Raw genomic sequence first — 16,830 nt, 5'->3', positions numbered from 1 at the left:
CTAAAACTCAGAGCAATTGCCAGACTTTCCCAAAGTCATACAGCTATTAAATGATGGAGAAGGACTTAAATCTCTGTCTTCTAACTCACATACTTGCAAACTGACATCATCCTCTCTCCCTACCCAAACTACTCATGTTTTGACCCTTCTTGTGGCAATCTGGGTACCACTAACATGTGAGTGAAAAGATGCAGTTGATGATTCACAAATTAGTCTGCTATTCTTTTTTTTTTAAACAGAATATAGATTTACTTTTTAAAAAATTAATTAGTTAATTAATTTGGCTGTGTTGGGTCTTAGCTGCAGCACACGGGATCTTCATTGTGGGATCTTTTGTTTCCACGCATGGGCTCTTTGTTGTGGCGTGCAGGCTTCTCTAGTTGTGGTGCGTGGGCTCAGTAGTTGCGCATGCGGGCTTAGTTGCCCCGCGGCATGTGGGATTTTAGTTCCCTGACCAGGGATTGAACCCGTGTCCCCTGTACTGGAAGGCGGATTCTTAACCACTGGACCACCAGGGAAGTCCCTCCACTATTATTATCTTTATTTAAGGATGGATAACATCGGTATTTTTGTTGCTTGTACAGTAACACAACCCAAAAATTAAAATAATGCACAAATATAGAAAGTGAAAATCTTCTGTGATCTTATCCTTAGGGAGATGATTACTGATAAGTTTCCTGATTTTGTCTAGTTACATAAACATAAATATTCATTAGAGGAAAAGAACCATGTTACATAGAAACTGATCTGTAACCTTTTTCACTTAATGTATGGGGACTCACTTTCCATTTCAATATATTTAATCTTCCTCCTCTATTTTTTTCAGTTTTTAAGTACACTTTTATTAAAGCATACATAAAATGCACAGTCAGTGTGTTGCTTAATGAATTATTAAACTGAGCACAGCAGTTTGAAACCCCACCAGGTCAAGAAATAGAATATTACTCCAGAAGCCTGCCTTTCTCAAATCCTCCCTTCTGCTCACTACCTTTCCCCACCCTTCACAAAGGTATCTTCAATTCCTAACTTCTTACACCATAAATCACCTTTGCCTGATCTTGAGCTTTATCAGTGAAATCATACAGTATGTCTTCTTTTTATGTATGGCTCCTTTTGCTCAACATTATGCTTGTCAGATTAATCCTTGAGGTTACTTGTGGCAGTAATTGTTCATTTTCATTGCTGTATACCAGAGAGCAGCAAACTGCCTATAATGGGTCATTTAGTCATTTTTTTTATTGTAGTAAAAGATAGATAACAAAATTTGCCATTTTAGTCAATTAAAGTATGTAAATCATTGGCATTAAATACATTCACAGTACTGTGTAACCATCACCACTATCCATTTCTAGAGCTTTTCATCATCCCAAACAGCAACTCTGCATCCATTAAACAATAACTCCCCATTTCCTCTTCTCCATACTCCCCTCCTCCCAGTCCCTGATAACCTCTGTTCTGCTTTCTGTCTCTATGAATTTGCATATTCTGGGTACCTCATATAAGTGGAGTCATACAATATCTGTCCTTTGGTGTCTTAACATTTCACTTAGCATTTCAATGTTTATCAGCCTTGTAGCATATAACAGATTTCATTCCTTTTTGAGGCTGAATAATATTCCATTGTATGTATATACCACATTTTGTTTATCCCTTTACCTGTTGATGGATATTTGGGTTCTTTCCATCTGTTGTTAATAATGCTACTATAAACATTGGTATACAAGTCTCTGAGTTCCTTTTCAGTACTTTTGAGTATCCACCTAGGAATAGAATTGTTGGATCATAAGGTAATTATTATGTTTAATTTTTTTGAGGGACTGCCAAACTGCTTTCCACAGCAGCTTTGCATTTTTTAAGCATATTTTTTAAAATTAATTAATTATTTTTTTTAATCTTTGGCTGCGTTGGGTCTTCATTACCGTGAGCGGGCTTTCTCTACTTGCAGCGAGCGGGTGCTACTCTTTCTCGCGGTACGCGGGCTTCTCACTGAGTTGGCGTCTCTTGTTGCGGAGCACGGGCTCTAGGCACACGGGCTTCAGTAGTTGTGGCTCACAGGCTCTAGAGCGCAGGCTCAGTGGTTGTGGCTCAAGGGCTTAGTTGCTCTGCGGCATGTGGGATCTTCCCAGACCAGGGCTCAAACCTGTGTCGCCTGCATTGACAGGCGGATTCTTAATCACTGCACCACCAGGGAAGTCCCCAGCTTTGCATTTTTACATTCCCATCACCAGTGCACAAGGGTTTCTAATTTCTTCACGTTTGTTAGTTTCAAGGTTTGCTTGTTTTATTTTTATTTATTTATTTTTACTTTATTTTATTTTTTCATCTTTTGGCCACACCATGTGGCATGTGGGATCCTAGTTCCCCAACCAGGGATCGAACCCGAGGCCCCTGCATTGGAAGTGTGGAGTCTTAACCACTGGACTGCCAGGGAAGTCTCTGTTTTTTTTAAACAATGGCCATCCTAATTAATGTGAAGTGGTATTGCATCATAGTTTTGATTTGCATTTCACTAATGACTTATGATATCAAGCATCTTTTCATGTGCTTATTGGCCATTTGCATATCTTCTTTGGAAAAATGTCTATTCAAGTCCTTTGCCCATTTTTGCATTCTCTTGGTTTTTTGTTGAACCATTTAATAAATATTTCTCTTTTTTTTGGAATTTTGAATTTTATTTTATTTATTTGTTTATGCAGCAGGTTCTTATTAGTTATCTATTTTATACATATTAGTGTGTATATTTAATAATTATTTCAAGTGCTCTTTCAAAACTATTCAACACTCTCATATAGGGGGTGTGATCCAGTAAAGTTTTATATACAAAAACAGGCAGCTGACTCTATTTGGCTCTTGGGCTGTTGTTGGTCCTAGATTATGTAGTTCACTTGTAGTTCACATTATTGGCTATTAATTTCAACTACCACTACAACCATTGTAAGTTTCTGCCATCCCACTCTTCTCTTGATTTGATGTAGTCTGGTTGGTTGAGTTTGAATGTTGTTGGGGCCCATATAGGAAAGAGGGAAATGTGTAAGGGAAATTAAGAACTGTTCAAGAATCATGAAGGCCTTTTGTGTGCTGGACGCCATTGTAAGGTTTGATTTTTCTGCCATAATTTAGTCAAAAGGGGGAATTCCCTGATGGTCCAGTGTCAGGACTCGGCGCTCTCACTGCCAGGGCCTGGGTTCAATCCGTGGTCGGGGAACTAAGATCCCACAAGCTGCATGGCATGGCCAAAGGTTAAAAAAAAAATTTAGTCAGAAGGATGATCACGTAGGAGCTTATGGGCTTGTAGTTTCCCCTAGTTTAAGGGACTGAAGTGATTTGAGTGTGGGTGTCAGCCCTTGTACAGGCTGGCCTAGTTCATAATTCTTCAGTGATGCAGGGTCCCAACCAAAATCTTGGAATCATTGCCGCTTATTCTCCTTGGCATGCCCTGGAATTCATTTTTTGTCAACTTAGTCCCATGAGTCTGCTGAAAGCTCTGCTTAGTTTCTTGGTCACATTTGCATTCAGAATTGACAATTGTTTCAAGCAGAAAAGTGCCCCAAGTCATAGGCTCACCTCTGTTGGCTCTTCTCTTTTCCATATTTTGGTAATTTTTTTAAAACAGCCATCCTAATGGGTGTGAAATGGTCCCTCCTTCCAAATTTTAGTAATTTTCATACTATTTTGAAAATTCTCTGATCCCTTCAAACAGATGTTTTTAAAATACTTTTCTAGTTTTTCTCTTCTAATCTTACTCTTGTAATCAAAATTTTAGTTCTAGTATTATAATTCAAGTCACAACAAATGTTCTTATACATAAATGTTGGAGTATTGCACTTTTAAAAAATCAGATTTATTGAGGTATAATTTATATAAAGTTTACCCTATTTAGGGATCTATAGTTCAGTGAGTTATGACAAAGAACTGTGTAAACCATCACCACAGTCAATATATTGAATGTTTTATCACCCCAAAATCTCCCTTGTGCCTCTTTGTAGTCCGTCCCTTTGCCTCCCCCTTAGCCTCTGGCAATCACTAATCTGATTTGTCCCTATAGTTTTGTCTTCACTGAATGTCATGTAAATGGCATTATATAGTGTGTAGCCTCTTATGTCTGGCTTTTTTCACTTAGCATGTTTTTGAGATTCATCTATGTTCCTACATGTATCAGTATTTTGTTCTTTTTATTGCTGAGTAGTAGTCTATGTATGGTTGTACCACAATTTGTTAATATGTTCACTAAATGATGGACATCTGGGTTGTTTCCAGTTTTTAGCTCTTATGAATAAAGCTGGTAAACATTCATGTACAGGTCTAGGTCTTTGATGTTTTTATTTCTTAGGGTAAATACATAGAAGAAGGGCTGGGTCATGTGATAAGTATATGTTAATGTCATGAGGAACTACCAGACTCTTCCAAAATGGCTGTATCATTTTGTAGTCACACCTGCAAATGTGACTTGTAACTTTTTTCCATTCAAAATTAAAATCTTGGAGTTTTAATTTGTAGTTCCCTAACAGCTAATGATGTTGAACATCTTTTCTTGTGTTTATTTGCCATGTATGTCTCTTCTTTGGTAAACTGTATGTTTTGATCTTTTGCACACTATTTTTAAATGACTTTTTAAAAAAATCATTTTAAGAGTTCTCTATATATTCTGCTTACAAGACGTTTATTAGACATATTGTTTTGCAAATATTCTCTCCCAGTCAGTCTGTGGCCTGTCTTTACATTGTCAGATCCATCTTTTGAAGAGCAGGAACTTTTAATTTTTATGAAGTCTGGTTTATCAGTTTTTTCCTCTTTTTAAAAAATGTATTTATTTATTTTTGGCTGTGTTGGGTCTTTGTTGCTGTGTGCAGGCTTTCTCTAGTTGCGGTGAGCAGGGGCTACTCTTTGATGTGGTGCATGGGCTTCTCATTGCGGTGCCTTCTCTTGTTGCAGAGCACGGGTTCTAGGCGGGTGGACTTCAGTAGTTGTGGCATACAGGCTCAGTAGTTGTGGCTCACGGGCTCTGGAGTGCAGGCTCTGTAGTGTGGTGCACGGGCTTAGTTGCGCCGTGGCATGTGGGATCTTCCCAGACCAGGGCTCGAACCCCTGTCCCCTGCATTAGCAGGTGGATTCTTAACCACTGTGCCACCAGGGAAGTCCTACTTTTTTCCTCTTAAGGTTTGTGATTTTTATGTTCTAAGAAGGGTCTGCCTAAGCCAAGATCACAAAGAATTTTGTCTATGTTTTCTTCTGTAAATTTTATATTTTTAGGTTTTACATTTAAGTCTGTGATCCATTTCAAGTTAATTTTTGTATGTCACGTGAAGTTTTTTTGTGTATGGGTGTCTGTTATTCCAGTGTCATTTTTTTTTTTTTTTTTTTTTTTTTTTTGCAGTACACGGGCCTCTCACTGTTGTGGCCTCTCCCATTGTGGAGCACAGGCTCCGGACGCGCAGGCTCAGCAGCCGTGGCTCATGGGCCCAGCCGCTCCGCGGCATGCGGGATCCTCCCAGACCGGGGCACGAACCCAAGTCCCCTGCATCGGCAGGCGGACTCTCAACCAGTGTGCCACCAGGGAAGCCCCCAGTGTCATTTTTTGAAAAAGCTATTCTTTCTCCATTGAATTACCTTGTCATCTTTGTCAAAGTCAAATCAATGATATATGTGGGGTCTGTTTCTGGACTTCTGTTCCATTGATTTTTTTTTTTTTTTTTTTTGCGGTACGTGGGCCTCTCACTGCTGTGGCCCCTCCCGCTGCGGAGCACAGGCCCCGGACGCGCAGGCCCAGCGGCCACGGCCCACGGGCCCAGCCGCTCCGCAGCATGTGGGATCTTCCCGGACCAGGGCACGAACCCGTGTCCCCTGCATCGGCAGGCAGACTCCCAACCACTGAGCCACCAGGGAAGCCCTGATACTTTTTAAAATTTTTCTTTCTTTTTTGTTTTTGGCTACGTCGGGTCTTAGTTGTGGCATGCAGGATATGCGTTGAGGCATGTGGGATCTTTCATTGTGGTGCTCAGACTTCTCTATAGTTGTGGCGTGTGGGCTTTTTTCTCTCTCTAGTTGTGGCACGTGGACTCCAGGGCACGTGGGCTCTGTAGTTGGTGGCACGCGGGCTCTCTTGTTGAGGCGCGTGAGCTCAGTAGTTGTGGCGTGCAGGCTTAGTTGCCCTGCAGCATGTGGGATCTTAGTTCCCTAACCAGGGATCAAACCCACGTCTCCTGCATTGGAAGGCAGATTCTTTACCACTGGACCACCAGGAAAGTCCCTCTGTTCCATTGATTTATATGTCTATCCTTTCTCTGGTGGTCTTGTACTTATAGGTAAGAAATATCTATGCATTTTCTACTGTCACACTGCCTTAAGAAGATTCAAATAATGCAGTAGATCAACTTCCTGTTACCAACGAATGTTAGGTAGTAGAGTAATTATTGAGCATGTGATTTTATTTGTAATCAGTCATTTCACTTGCCTCTCTGTAATGTGGTAAAACACCTTAAAAGATTTTGTTCAGATGTTGCCAGTGAGAACTGTCATACACTGCTGTTAGGAGTATAAATTGGCACAAGCACTCTCAAAAAGCATTTTGTTGATTTCTGGTAAATGGAGAATATGTGATGAACTATGACTCATCAATTCTACTTCTTAAGCATATACTCAAGAGAAACTGGCTCATGTACATAGGGGGACAGGTACAAGAATGTTTATTGCAACATTATTTGAAATATTGAAAAACTGGAAACAACCTACATATCTTTTAATAGGAGATAGTTGAATAAATTGTAGGATGGTATAGGATACTATGCAGAGTCGAAATGAATGAACTAATCTCTGTATAGCAACATAGATCTAAAAAGCAATGTAAATTTTTAAAATAAAATGATATAAATAAAGTAGGAACAATAGAAAAATATATACAAGTAAGGTAGACACTCAATTCATGATAATGGTTTCTGGGAAGGAGAGGAGCGTGAGAATGGGAAGAGGCACAAAAAAGGAACTTCTGTTGTATCTGTTAAGTTGCAGTTCATTTTTAAAATTTTTAAGTAAATACGACATTGTTATCAATGTTCCCACCACACAGAATGCAAATGCTATTTTACTGTTTTCTGTAATTTACCCCTTTTTTAAAATTAAAAAACCAAAAATACATGTAAACAGATATTTTCTTCATAAAAAACTAGAAGGTAAGCATCCAAATAGTTTAAATTGACTTACAACAGATTTTTAATAATTTCTTCATGTGTCATTATCAAGTACTTATTGAGCACTTACTCTGGATCAGACACTGTATAAAATACTACTGGCATTTTATATGGGTAATAAGTAAGAAATTACCCTGTCCAAGGGGCTAAATCTAGTTAGTGATTTATTTTGGGGGTGGAGGAAGGTAGGTAGGAGGTACACACTCATAAGGGGACAGTATTTCTTAGTTGTTTTGTGGTGTTTATAATAAGTCTTCATCTATTCTATGTTATCAGGAGAGTCATGATATTTTATTGATTTTGAAATTTCAAATTAAAGAATGGCATGGGAATTTTTGTTTGATTAAATAGGGACATGAGTAGGGAAAAATGAAAAACAGTTCTTGTGCATGATTTCCACCTTTGCTTTACTGTATCTCTATATTAGCCACTTATGAAGCTTTGAAGATTCTAAGGACTAAGAAATTAATTTTAAAAACAATGAAATTTGTATATAATTGTTAACACTTTAAAGAAGTATCCTACACATATTTTGATTATGCTGAATTTTTAGATCCTTTTAAAGCTTAATTTTGGATCAAGGATAAATGTTGTCATGTTTCAAAGAAAATAGAAATGTGTTACTTAATGGCCACACTTGTAATCTCATACACCAGTTCTCATGGTGCAATCATTTATTAAATAAAAGCTAACTCTGAAAGGAGCACCCGTGAACATATTACATCATATTTGACTACAGTTAGATTAAACAATGCTTTTTTCCTCACTATTATTGAAATCATATTTATTTTTCCTAACAGTATATATTTTAAAAACCATTTATTTAAAATAAAATCTTGAATATTTATTTCTCTAATACAACATTTCAGTGGTTATAAGCATCAATACCATGAGATGATAAACAAAGAATCACAGCTTTAAAATTTTGAGAAACGTTGACGTCTGCATCTCCCTCTTGCCGAGCCACATATACATTAAGATGCTAAAGTCCTAAGAAGTCACAGAGTAACAGTTTTCAGACTTGTTTGATCACAACTCTTTTTTTCATGTATTTCCTAATAAGAGCATGCTTTGGAAAATGTTTAGTGTATTCTTAGGGTATACTTGTGATTTATACAAATAATTATTTCTATTTTAAAGTAGGACAAAAGGAGCAAGCTGTGGAATGGTATAAGAAAGGTATTGAAGAACTAGAAAAAGGAATAGCTGTCGTAGTTACAGGACAAGGTAAGGTTATATTTACGTTTGTTTAGTAGCATCCGAAATTGTGTTCACATGATTGTCCTGATTTCAGATCCGTTTATCTTAATAAAAGTATTTAACAGATTTTTAAATGTTCTTGTTAAAGTTAATGCTTTATTACCTATGCTAAAAATGAAGTTGTAACCAGATATGCTCAAACTTGATTATTATGTTACTTGTGTCCTCCTTGGAACCGCTGTTCATGATATTTTAACCCTATTTTTAAACCTGTTTTTGAAACCTCATCCTTTCCTCATTGTCGAGGCAGGGAAGGAGTGGTTATTTCACAGACTCCCTTTTACACTGTGGGTAATGCTTGACTGCATGTTAAAATATGAGCTGGGGCTTCCCTGGTGGTGCAGTGGTTGAGAATCTGCCTGCCAATGCAGGGGACACGGGTTCGAGCCCTGGTCTGGGAAGATCCCACATGCTGTAGAACAACTGGGCCCGTGAGAAAGCCCTCACACAGAAACAAAGACCCAACACAGCCAAAAATAAATAAATAAATAAATAAATAAATTTTTTTAAAAAAGGAATGGAAAAATATTTTTTAAAAAAATATGAACTGTAGGGCTTCCCTGGTGGCGCAGTGGTAGCGAGTCCGCCTGCCGATGCAGGGGACACGGGTTCGTGCCCCGGTCCGGGAAGATCCCACATGCCGCGGAGCTGCTGGGCCCGTGAGCCATGGCCGCTGAGCCTGCACGTCCGGAGCCTGTGCTCCGCAACGGGAGAGACCACAACAGTGAGAGGCCCGCGTACCGCAAAAAAAAAAAAAAATATGAACTGTAATGTCTGACTTTGATTCACACATGGCTTTTTAAAACCAAAACAATTATTTCTCATCTTTACTTTCCTGTCACATCAAATTAAAAATTAGAGTCTAAGGACTTCCCTGGTGGCACAGTGGTTAAGAATCCACCTGCCAATGCAGGGGACACAGGTTCAATCCCTGGTCCAGGAAGATCCCACATGCCATGGAGCAACTAAGCCTGTGTGCCACAACTAGTGAGCCTGTGCTCTAGAGCCCACGAGCCACAACTACTGAGCCTGCGTGCCACAACTACTGAAGCCCATGCTCTGCAACAGGAGAAGCCATCGCAATGAGAAGCCAGCGCACTGCAACGAAGAGTAGCCCCCGCTCGCTGCAACTAGAGAAAGCCTGCATGCAGCAACAAAGACCCAACACAGCCAAAAAAAAAATCAGAGTCTAATATTACCTTTAAATATGTAGACAATATTTCTTGCACACATACTATGTGCCCAAGCATCATTGTATGTGCTTCATACGTATTATCTCTTTTAATTTCACCACAACCCTACACTCTAAAGCTGCTACCATTATCCTTATTTTTCAGATGAAAAACCTTAAGTGCAAAGAAATTAAGTAACTTGCATGAGGTCTCATAGGCAGGAAGTGGTAGAGTCAGGATTTGAACCCAGGCAGTCTGACTTCAGAGCCTGAATTCTTAAATACTATGCTGTGAATAGTGGTATGTGGGTACCACTATTATATGAGTAAAGTACCTCAGCTTCTCGTAGCTAAAATAAATTCAGAAGCAAAAATTACAATGTGTGGGCTGAGAATCTTAGCCTTATGGATCAATCCACCCAGTGGATATTTTATCTGGCTGGCTGATTCTATAACTTATATCAGCTAATCTCCAGTAACTATAATGTGTCCAATATTTACCATGTTTTTTAATCTCTCCTTTTTATTTTGACTGTTTCTCTAGCTACTGGTCTCCTGTATAAAAGAGGGCAGAATAGAACAAGTAAATATGGAAGATTGGGTCTTGGAGACTTTTCATAAGTTTATGAGCATGACTTTATGAATTATGTACAAAATATATGTGCTGTTCTTTGCCAAATGCATAGAAGAAGAGTTAGAAGAAAATGAGTCGGCTATAAGAAAAATAGTATTTCATTGAATCAAAAATGCCTTCAACTGTACCAAGAGAAAAAACAATGTCAATTAAACTATGACACATCCTCTTCTTATCACGTAGAATTTGAATTTTAACCTTATTGAATATGCTATCTTAATCTTATTTAGACATAGCTATAACAGGAGTATTAGTATCTATGACCAAATTTTTGTATGCAGAGGAAGTGACAGACTATGTTATGACTGCAGCCTGGCTGATAGCATTAGTAGGTTGGCACAGGTTTTAAAACACTTACCAATTTCAAAGAGTTTTAAATGTAGGGGGGAAAATATGTCTCAAAACCCGTAAAATCGGGCTTCCCTGGTGGCGCAGTGGTTGAGAGTCTGCCTGCTAATGCAGGGGACACGGGTTCGAGCCCTGTTCTGGGAAGATCCCACATGCCGCGGAGCAACTAGGCCCGTGAGCCACAACTACTGAGCCTGTGCGTCTGGAGCCTGTGCTCCGCAACGGGAGAGGCCGTGATAGTGAGAGGCTTGCGCACCGCGATGAAGAGTGGCCCCCACTTGCCACAACTGGAGAAAGCCCTCGCGCAGAAACGAAGAACCAACACAGCAAAAATAAATAAATTAAAAAAAAAAAAAAAAAAACCGTAAAATCCATGAAATACCACAATAGGTCTGAAGCCATCATAAGGAACTATAACTGATTTTTTTAAGATATTATTTGAAAATGATATTTTGTTAATTTCATAGTCTTTTCATAAAGACTATGACTCCCCATGAGATTAGTTGGTATGATAATTTATCTTGAAGCAGCATTAGTAGGTAAATGTAGATATTTTAATTCTTTTTTTCTGCTTTTTCTTTCAGGTGAACAGTATGAAAGAGCTAGACGCCTTCAAGCTAAAATGATGACTAATTTGGTTATGGCCAAGGACCGTTTACAACTATTAGGTATCAATTAATGAATCGTATAACTGGAATGAGATGTATTTAAAATCTTAAGATTTAAAATCTTAAAAGTTTAATGAAACTTTAAATGCAGATGGAAATAAATCAGTGAACTTGAAAATGTGTTCTAGGCTTTCTTTTAACTTATGAAAATTTCTAACGTATACAAAACAGAAGAGTTTATTGAACTAATTATCCATCACTCAGCTTTGGTAATTATCAACTCATTGTCGGTCTTGATTTAAGACTGGCAAACTATAGCCTATGGACTAAATCCAGTTCACTGCCTGTTTTTGTAAGTTGGCACAAAGCTACCCTCATTCCTTTGTATATTATCTGGTTGCTTTCATGCTACAGTGAGAGAATTAAGTAGTTGATACAGAGATCATACAGCCTGCAAAGCCTTTTAGTATATAGCTTTTAAAAATATTTTAATATTTACTGCTGGCTCTTTACAGAAAAAGTTTGCCAACCACAGTTTATATCCCTGCTTACTTTCCCCAACTTCATATTACTATTTTGAAACAATTTCTCGATATCTTTTTATTTCATTTATAAGTATTTCATATCTCTAAAAGATAAAGATGCTTTAAAAATAAAATTGCCAAAGTGAGGAGATTGTCACTTCTAACGTTTCCCTTCTTTCCGTCCCTCCCTTATTTCCTGTGTATCACTTATTTTTTACTTTGATTTGTAACTAGAACAAACCTTCAAAAAGAAAACTCATTTCATTATAAAACGAAGGTAATGATTCTTCCCTCTGGGGAAGCTGTGAGTATTAAATGGGATGATGGACATGACTGCCAAAAAAAAAATTTGCCAAAATACCATTATCACACCTAAAAAATAACCAATAATTCTTTTAATACTAACATAAACATAAAAGTAACGGCCAAAAAAATGGTCAGTGTCCAAATTTATATATAATATATAAATAATGTGCAGTCAGTATCTCAAAATTTAATAACTCCTACTATTTTTTTTATAATTTAATTGTTTGAATCAGGATTTCAAGAAGATCCATACTATACATCTCTTTTAATATACAAGTCTGTTTTTTCATTTTCTTGCAATTTATTTGCTGATGAACCAGATCTTTTCCACGTAGTGTTTCCTGCAGTCTGACTTTCGCTCCATGCATCTCCATGTTATCTTTTAGTATATTCTTCTGTCCTCCCTATAAATTGATAGTTGAGCCTTAATTGGATTGAAAGTAGATTTTTATTTATTTATTTATTTATTTTTGCGTTACGCGGGCCTCTCACTGTTGTGGCCTCTCCCCTTGAGGAGCACAGGGTCCGGACGCACAGGCTCAGCGGCCATGGCTCATGGGCCCAGCCGCTCTGTGGCATGTGGGATCTTCCCGGACCGGGGCATGAACCCGTGTCCCCTGCATCGGCAGGCGGACTCTCAACTACTGCGCCACCAGGGAAACCCTTTATTTTTTAATGATAAGACTACTTGATAGGTGGTTTTGTGTTTATCCATCACTATTTCTTGTGATGTTAGCAGCAGTTGATGACTTATGCCTAGTGACATTATAATTGTCATTCTTTCTGCATTCATCAGCTGTAAAAGGTCTATAAAGTGAAACTTCTCATGTTCTATTTGATGGTATAGGTTTTAAAAATATATTCTGAAGGTAAATCTACCCCTCAAACAAGGTGGAACTAAAACCCACCCTTCTTGGGTGGTTCTACCATAGCTTGATGTGATAGAAATAGTAGAAACTTGGTAAACAGGCAGACTTTATTTGTTGCTCTGTGCTTTTGATAAGTTATTTAGCATTTCTGAGTCTTCTTTATTTCATTTGTAATATGAGGCTAATAGATAATTATTATCTCACTGTATTTGTGACTATGAATTGTTGCAGGAACCTAACCCATAGTAAGTACTCGAAAATGCTGGTTTTTGTTCATCTCCTTACCTGTGTGTAATCACCACCCCTGCTTTTGTGTACATATATACACATATGTTTTTTATTAATTCACTCATTCATTCATTCCTATATGGTCCATGGTGTTTATAAATTTTTTGCCCCACTTTTTTTTTTTTTTTTTTTTTTTTTTGCTGTACGTGGGCCTCTCACTGCTGTGGCCTTTCCCGTTGCGGAGCACAGGCTCCAGACGCACAGGCTCAGCGGCCATGGCTCACAGGCCCAGCCGCTCCACGGCATGTGGGATCTTCCCAGACCGGGGCACGAACCCATGTCCCCTGCATCGGCAGGCGGACTCTCAACCACTGTGCCACCAGGGAAGCCCTTGCCCCACATTTTTGAAAAAGAAACCCTTACTGTTTTCAGATAGCTAACAAGGCAGTGTTCTCCTGGCTTCTGTGGCTGACAGTTTGCCTTCTTACTTCCTAAGTGGTGGTTATTACTGTGTCAAATAAAATTACATATTACATCAAGGGTTGTTGTAGTAAAATAATTATCTAATTGTTCTAATCGGTCCTTTCTATGTGTTTTAGCTATAACACCTTTTCAGTATATGTACAAAGTATCAATGTATGTGATGCAGATTAAGTTTGATTATGGAACATTTTGTAACATGTTTCAAATTGAATAATAGTTGGTTTTTATCTTTTATCAGTATTTGAAATTGTGATATGGTAAAACATTAGAAGCAACTCATCAATTTATAGACTTGTCTTTAAATACAACTTAGTAATTTCTTATTTGTGTTGTTAGAGGAGAGGACAAAAAGATATATAATATAACATGAAGCTGGGCTTTAATAGAATTAATATTTGGTTGTTGTTGTTGTTTGTTATCCTCAAAAGTGCTATATGTCCATTTATGAAAGATGTTACTTTAAAAAAGAGAGGGTGGAATAAAAAGATATCATCAACATTTTCCTGTCTTCTGAGAATGCAGAATATCTGGGAGTTATATACCAAAGACAGTAAAAATGAAGTGTGCACAAGTGCATAGTAGAGCATATTTGTGTATTATGTGCTGGTTAAAAAATGGAGCTTTTCAGAGGTGGGATGCCTGATAGGTATCTAAGTAGTATGGAGAATGATAACTGGGAGTTCCCCATACAGACTGGTCTGAGAGGATGTAGCATCTCTGATAAAGATGGGAAGAGTTCATATGTATTATATATCTTCAATTTACTGATAGTGAACCTTAGAGCAAACTTAAGTGTAAAACCTGCTGTAGATAAAAAGATAATTTTGGCATTGGTGTCTGGTATACTTGGCAATTACCCTTTTTAAAAAAAATTTAGCTTCATTCAGGGTCCATTTATTAAGTCCTTACTCTGTACCAGGAACGGTGCCAAGGGATATAAACTGAATTTCTTTCTTTTTTTTTTATTAATTTATTTTTGGCTGTGTTGGGTCTTTGTTGTTGTGCGCAGGCATTCTCTAGTTTGCAGCAAGCGGGGGCTACTCTTCGTTGCGGCGTGCGGGCTTCTCATTGCAGTGACTTCTCTTGTTGCGGAGCATGAGCTTCAGTAGTTGTGGCACGTGGGCTCAGTAGTTGTGGCTCGCAGGCTCTAGAGCGCAGGCCAGTAGTTGTGGCGCACGGGCTTAGTTGCTCCGCGGCATGTGAGATCTTCTCGGACCAGGGCTTGAACCTGTGTCCCCTGCATTGGCAGGCGGATTCTTAACCACTGCGCCACCAGGGAAGCCCTGAATTTATTTCTTAACACGGGAAATATTTATTGGGTGGTTATCATGTTCTAGGCACTTAGGATATAGACAAGGACCCTTGTGTCACAGAGTTTATATTCCAGCAGGGAGAATACTGACAGTAGGCAATAAACATAAAGAATAAATAAGTTATTCCATGTGTTAGAAGGTGATAAATTTGTGGAGAAAAGAAAACATAAAACACAGTACAGGGGATTAGGAGTAGATGGGAGGTGGTCTGGGTTTTTAGTTTTAAATAGGATAGTCAGGGTATATACCTCTTGGAGAAGTTGACATGACCTGTAAGTTAGCCTTACAGGTATCTGGGAGAAGAGTGGTCTGGGGAGAAGTAAGAGCTGATGCAAAGCCTTAAGAAAACACATCTGGTATGTTTGAGAGGAGCAAAGAGGCCAGTGTGCCACAGCAAGGAGAGTATAGTAGAGATGAGGTCAGAGAACTAATGGTGGGGGGGTGAGCAGAGGGGGCGGCCATCACAACATGCAGGACCTTACAGGCCGCTGAAGATTTGAGCTTTTGCCACCTGTGAAGTGGGGAGCAGTTACAAGGATTTTTTAGGAAAGGAGTAACATCATCTGACTTCAGTTTAAAAAGGCTCCCTCTGGTTGTGATGTTGCAAGGGTATGTTATGTACCAAGGAGAGCAAGTAGGACAACTATTGTGGTAACCTAGGAGGAAAATGGTGGAGGCTCGGGCCAAGCTGATACCAGGAGTAACAAGTGGTCGGCTTATGATTGTAGTTGAAGCCTGAGCAAACCGATTTACTGATAGATTGGATAAAATGTTCCTGTGTTTAGGCTCTTGTTGATATAGTGGAGAAGGCAGACATAAATAGATAAATCATCATCACTGCAGGATGGAGATACACAAATATTTTGTAGGGATGGGAAAATAGGTGTCTGAGAAATCTTCCTGGAAGAAACCTAAAGTGGGGATTTAAAAAGATAAATAAAAGTTATTAATGGTTGGGTGGAAAGATATTCCATGAGGAACTAACAGCATGAACATAGACTCAGGGACAAGGGAAAGCATGGTGCTGGTAGAGACATGAATTTGGGATTGCTCAGGCATAAGAAATGTCGGCAGATCCTGGAGGGCCTTGTTGGTCATATAAAGGAGCTTGAGTGCTAATCTGTGGGCAGTGGGAAACTGCTAAAGGGTTGTAGGCACACAAGTTATGTGGTAAAATTTCCCTTATAAGTAGATCACTGAGATGATTGTGTGGGGATTGCACATGAGGGATCAAGAAGCAAGGTGATTTGTTTTATTTTAAATCATTCGTTAATCTACACGACCTTTAGTCATTCTAAAAAGAAGCATTAAACTAAGCTTACTTTCTTCAAAAAAAAAAAAAGAATTGGAGCAGGTTCACATTAGCTGTGTGCTGCTATTGTGTGTGTGTTTTCATGCATATAAATCCAAACCCTGCAAAAAAGTTCTATGACTTATTATTCTTAGTTATTATTTATCAAAACTAAGGATTTAATTTCTGTTTATTTTTTACTATATAATGAATGTTTATGTGAACTTTTTGTTACATTTCATTGAAGAGTTTTAATTGATAAATCAGACATTTACAAATCAGTTCTTTCTAATTTATGTCTTTTACCAACACAAATGGTTTCTTTCTCAATATGGTGATTTGAAGAGTATTATCTTTGAGAAAAATCAGATGACCTACCTGTTAACTAACAACAGAAAAAGGGCTCCAAGGTATATTGTATCAGCCAGTTCTAGGATACAAAAGCTGTGCAGTACTTTGTGCTTTGTGCAAAAAGGGTAGCTGCTATTTAACCTGTCCCAAAGGCATGTGTGGTTGTACCATAAACCAAGCATGGCGCCTGCTTGTCTGACATTAGAAATGAAAGTTTAAAAGAATTAGTATATATGTGCTACATTTTTGCATATATTCAT

At 38.3% G+C, this 16,830-nt stretch overlaps 1 protein-coding gene across 4 annotated transcripts in view; it reads left to right on the top strand.

The window, feature by feature from the left end:
- Positions 1–16,830, top strand: part of SPAST (spastin) — a gene marked incomplete at its 5' end in the record, with an annotated part of 54,015 nt that overhangs the window by 8,390 nt on the left and 28,795 nt on the right. For 2 of the 4 annotated variants that reach the window (XM_079720960.1, XM_079720958.1), the window contains 2 exons: positions 8,328–8,411; positions 11,182–11,265. In XM_079720960.1, coding sequence (XP_079577086.1) covers positions 8,328–8,411; positions 11,182–11,265 — 168 coding nt within the window. Of the gene's footprint in view, positions 1–8,324; positions 8,412–11,181; positions 11,266–16,830 lie in introns of all 4 variants that reach the window. The other 2 variants (XM_079720959.1, XM_079720957.1) reach the window with 1 other exon arrangement.

The sequence above is a fragment of the Hyperoodon ampullatus genome (assembly GCF_949752795.1).
Source record: "Hyperoodon ampullatus genome assembly, chromosome: 15".
Lineage (NCBI taxonomy): Eukaryota > Metazoa > Chordata > Mammalia > Artiodactyla > Ziphiidae > Hyperoodon > Hyperoodon ampullatus.
The sequence above is the reverse complement of the archived record's forward strand: the minus strand, read 5'-3'. Positions and strand labels throughout refer to the sequence as shown.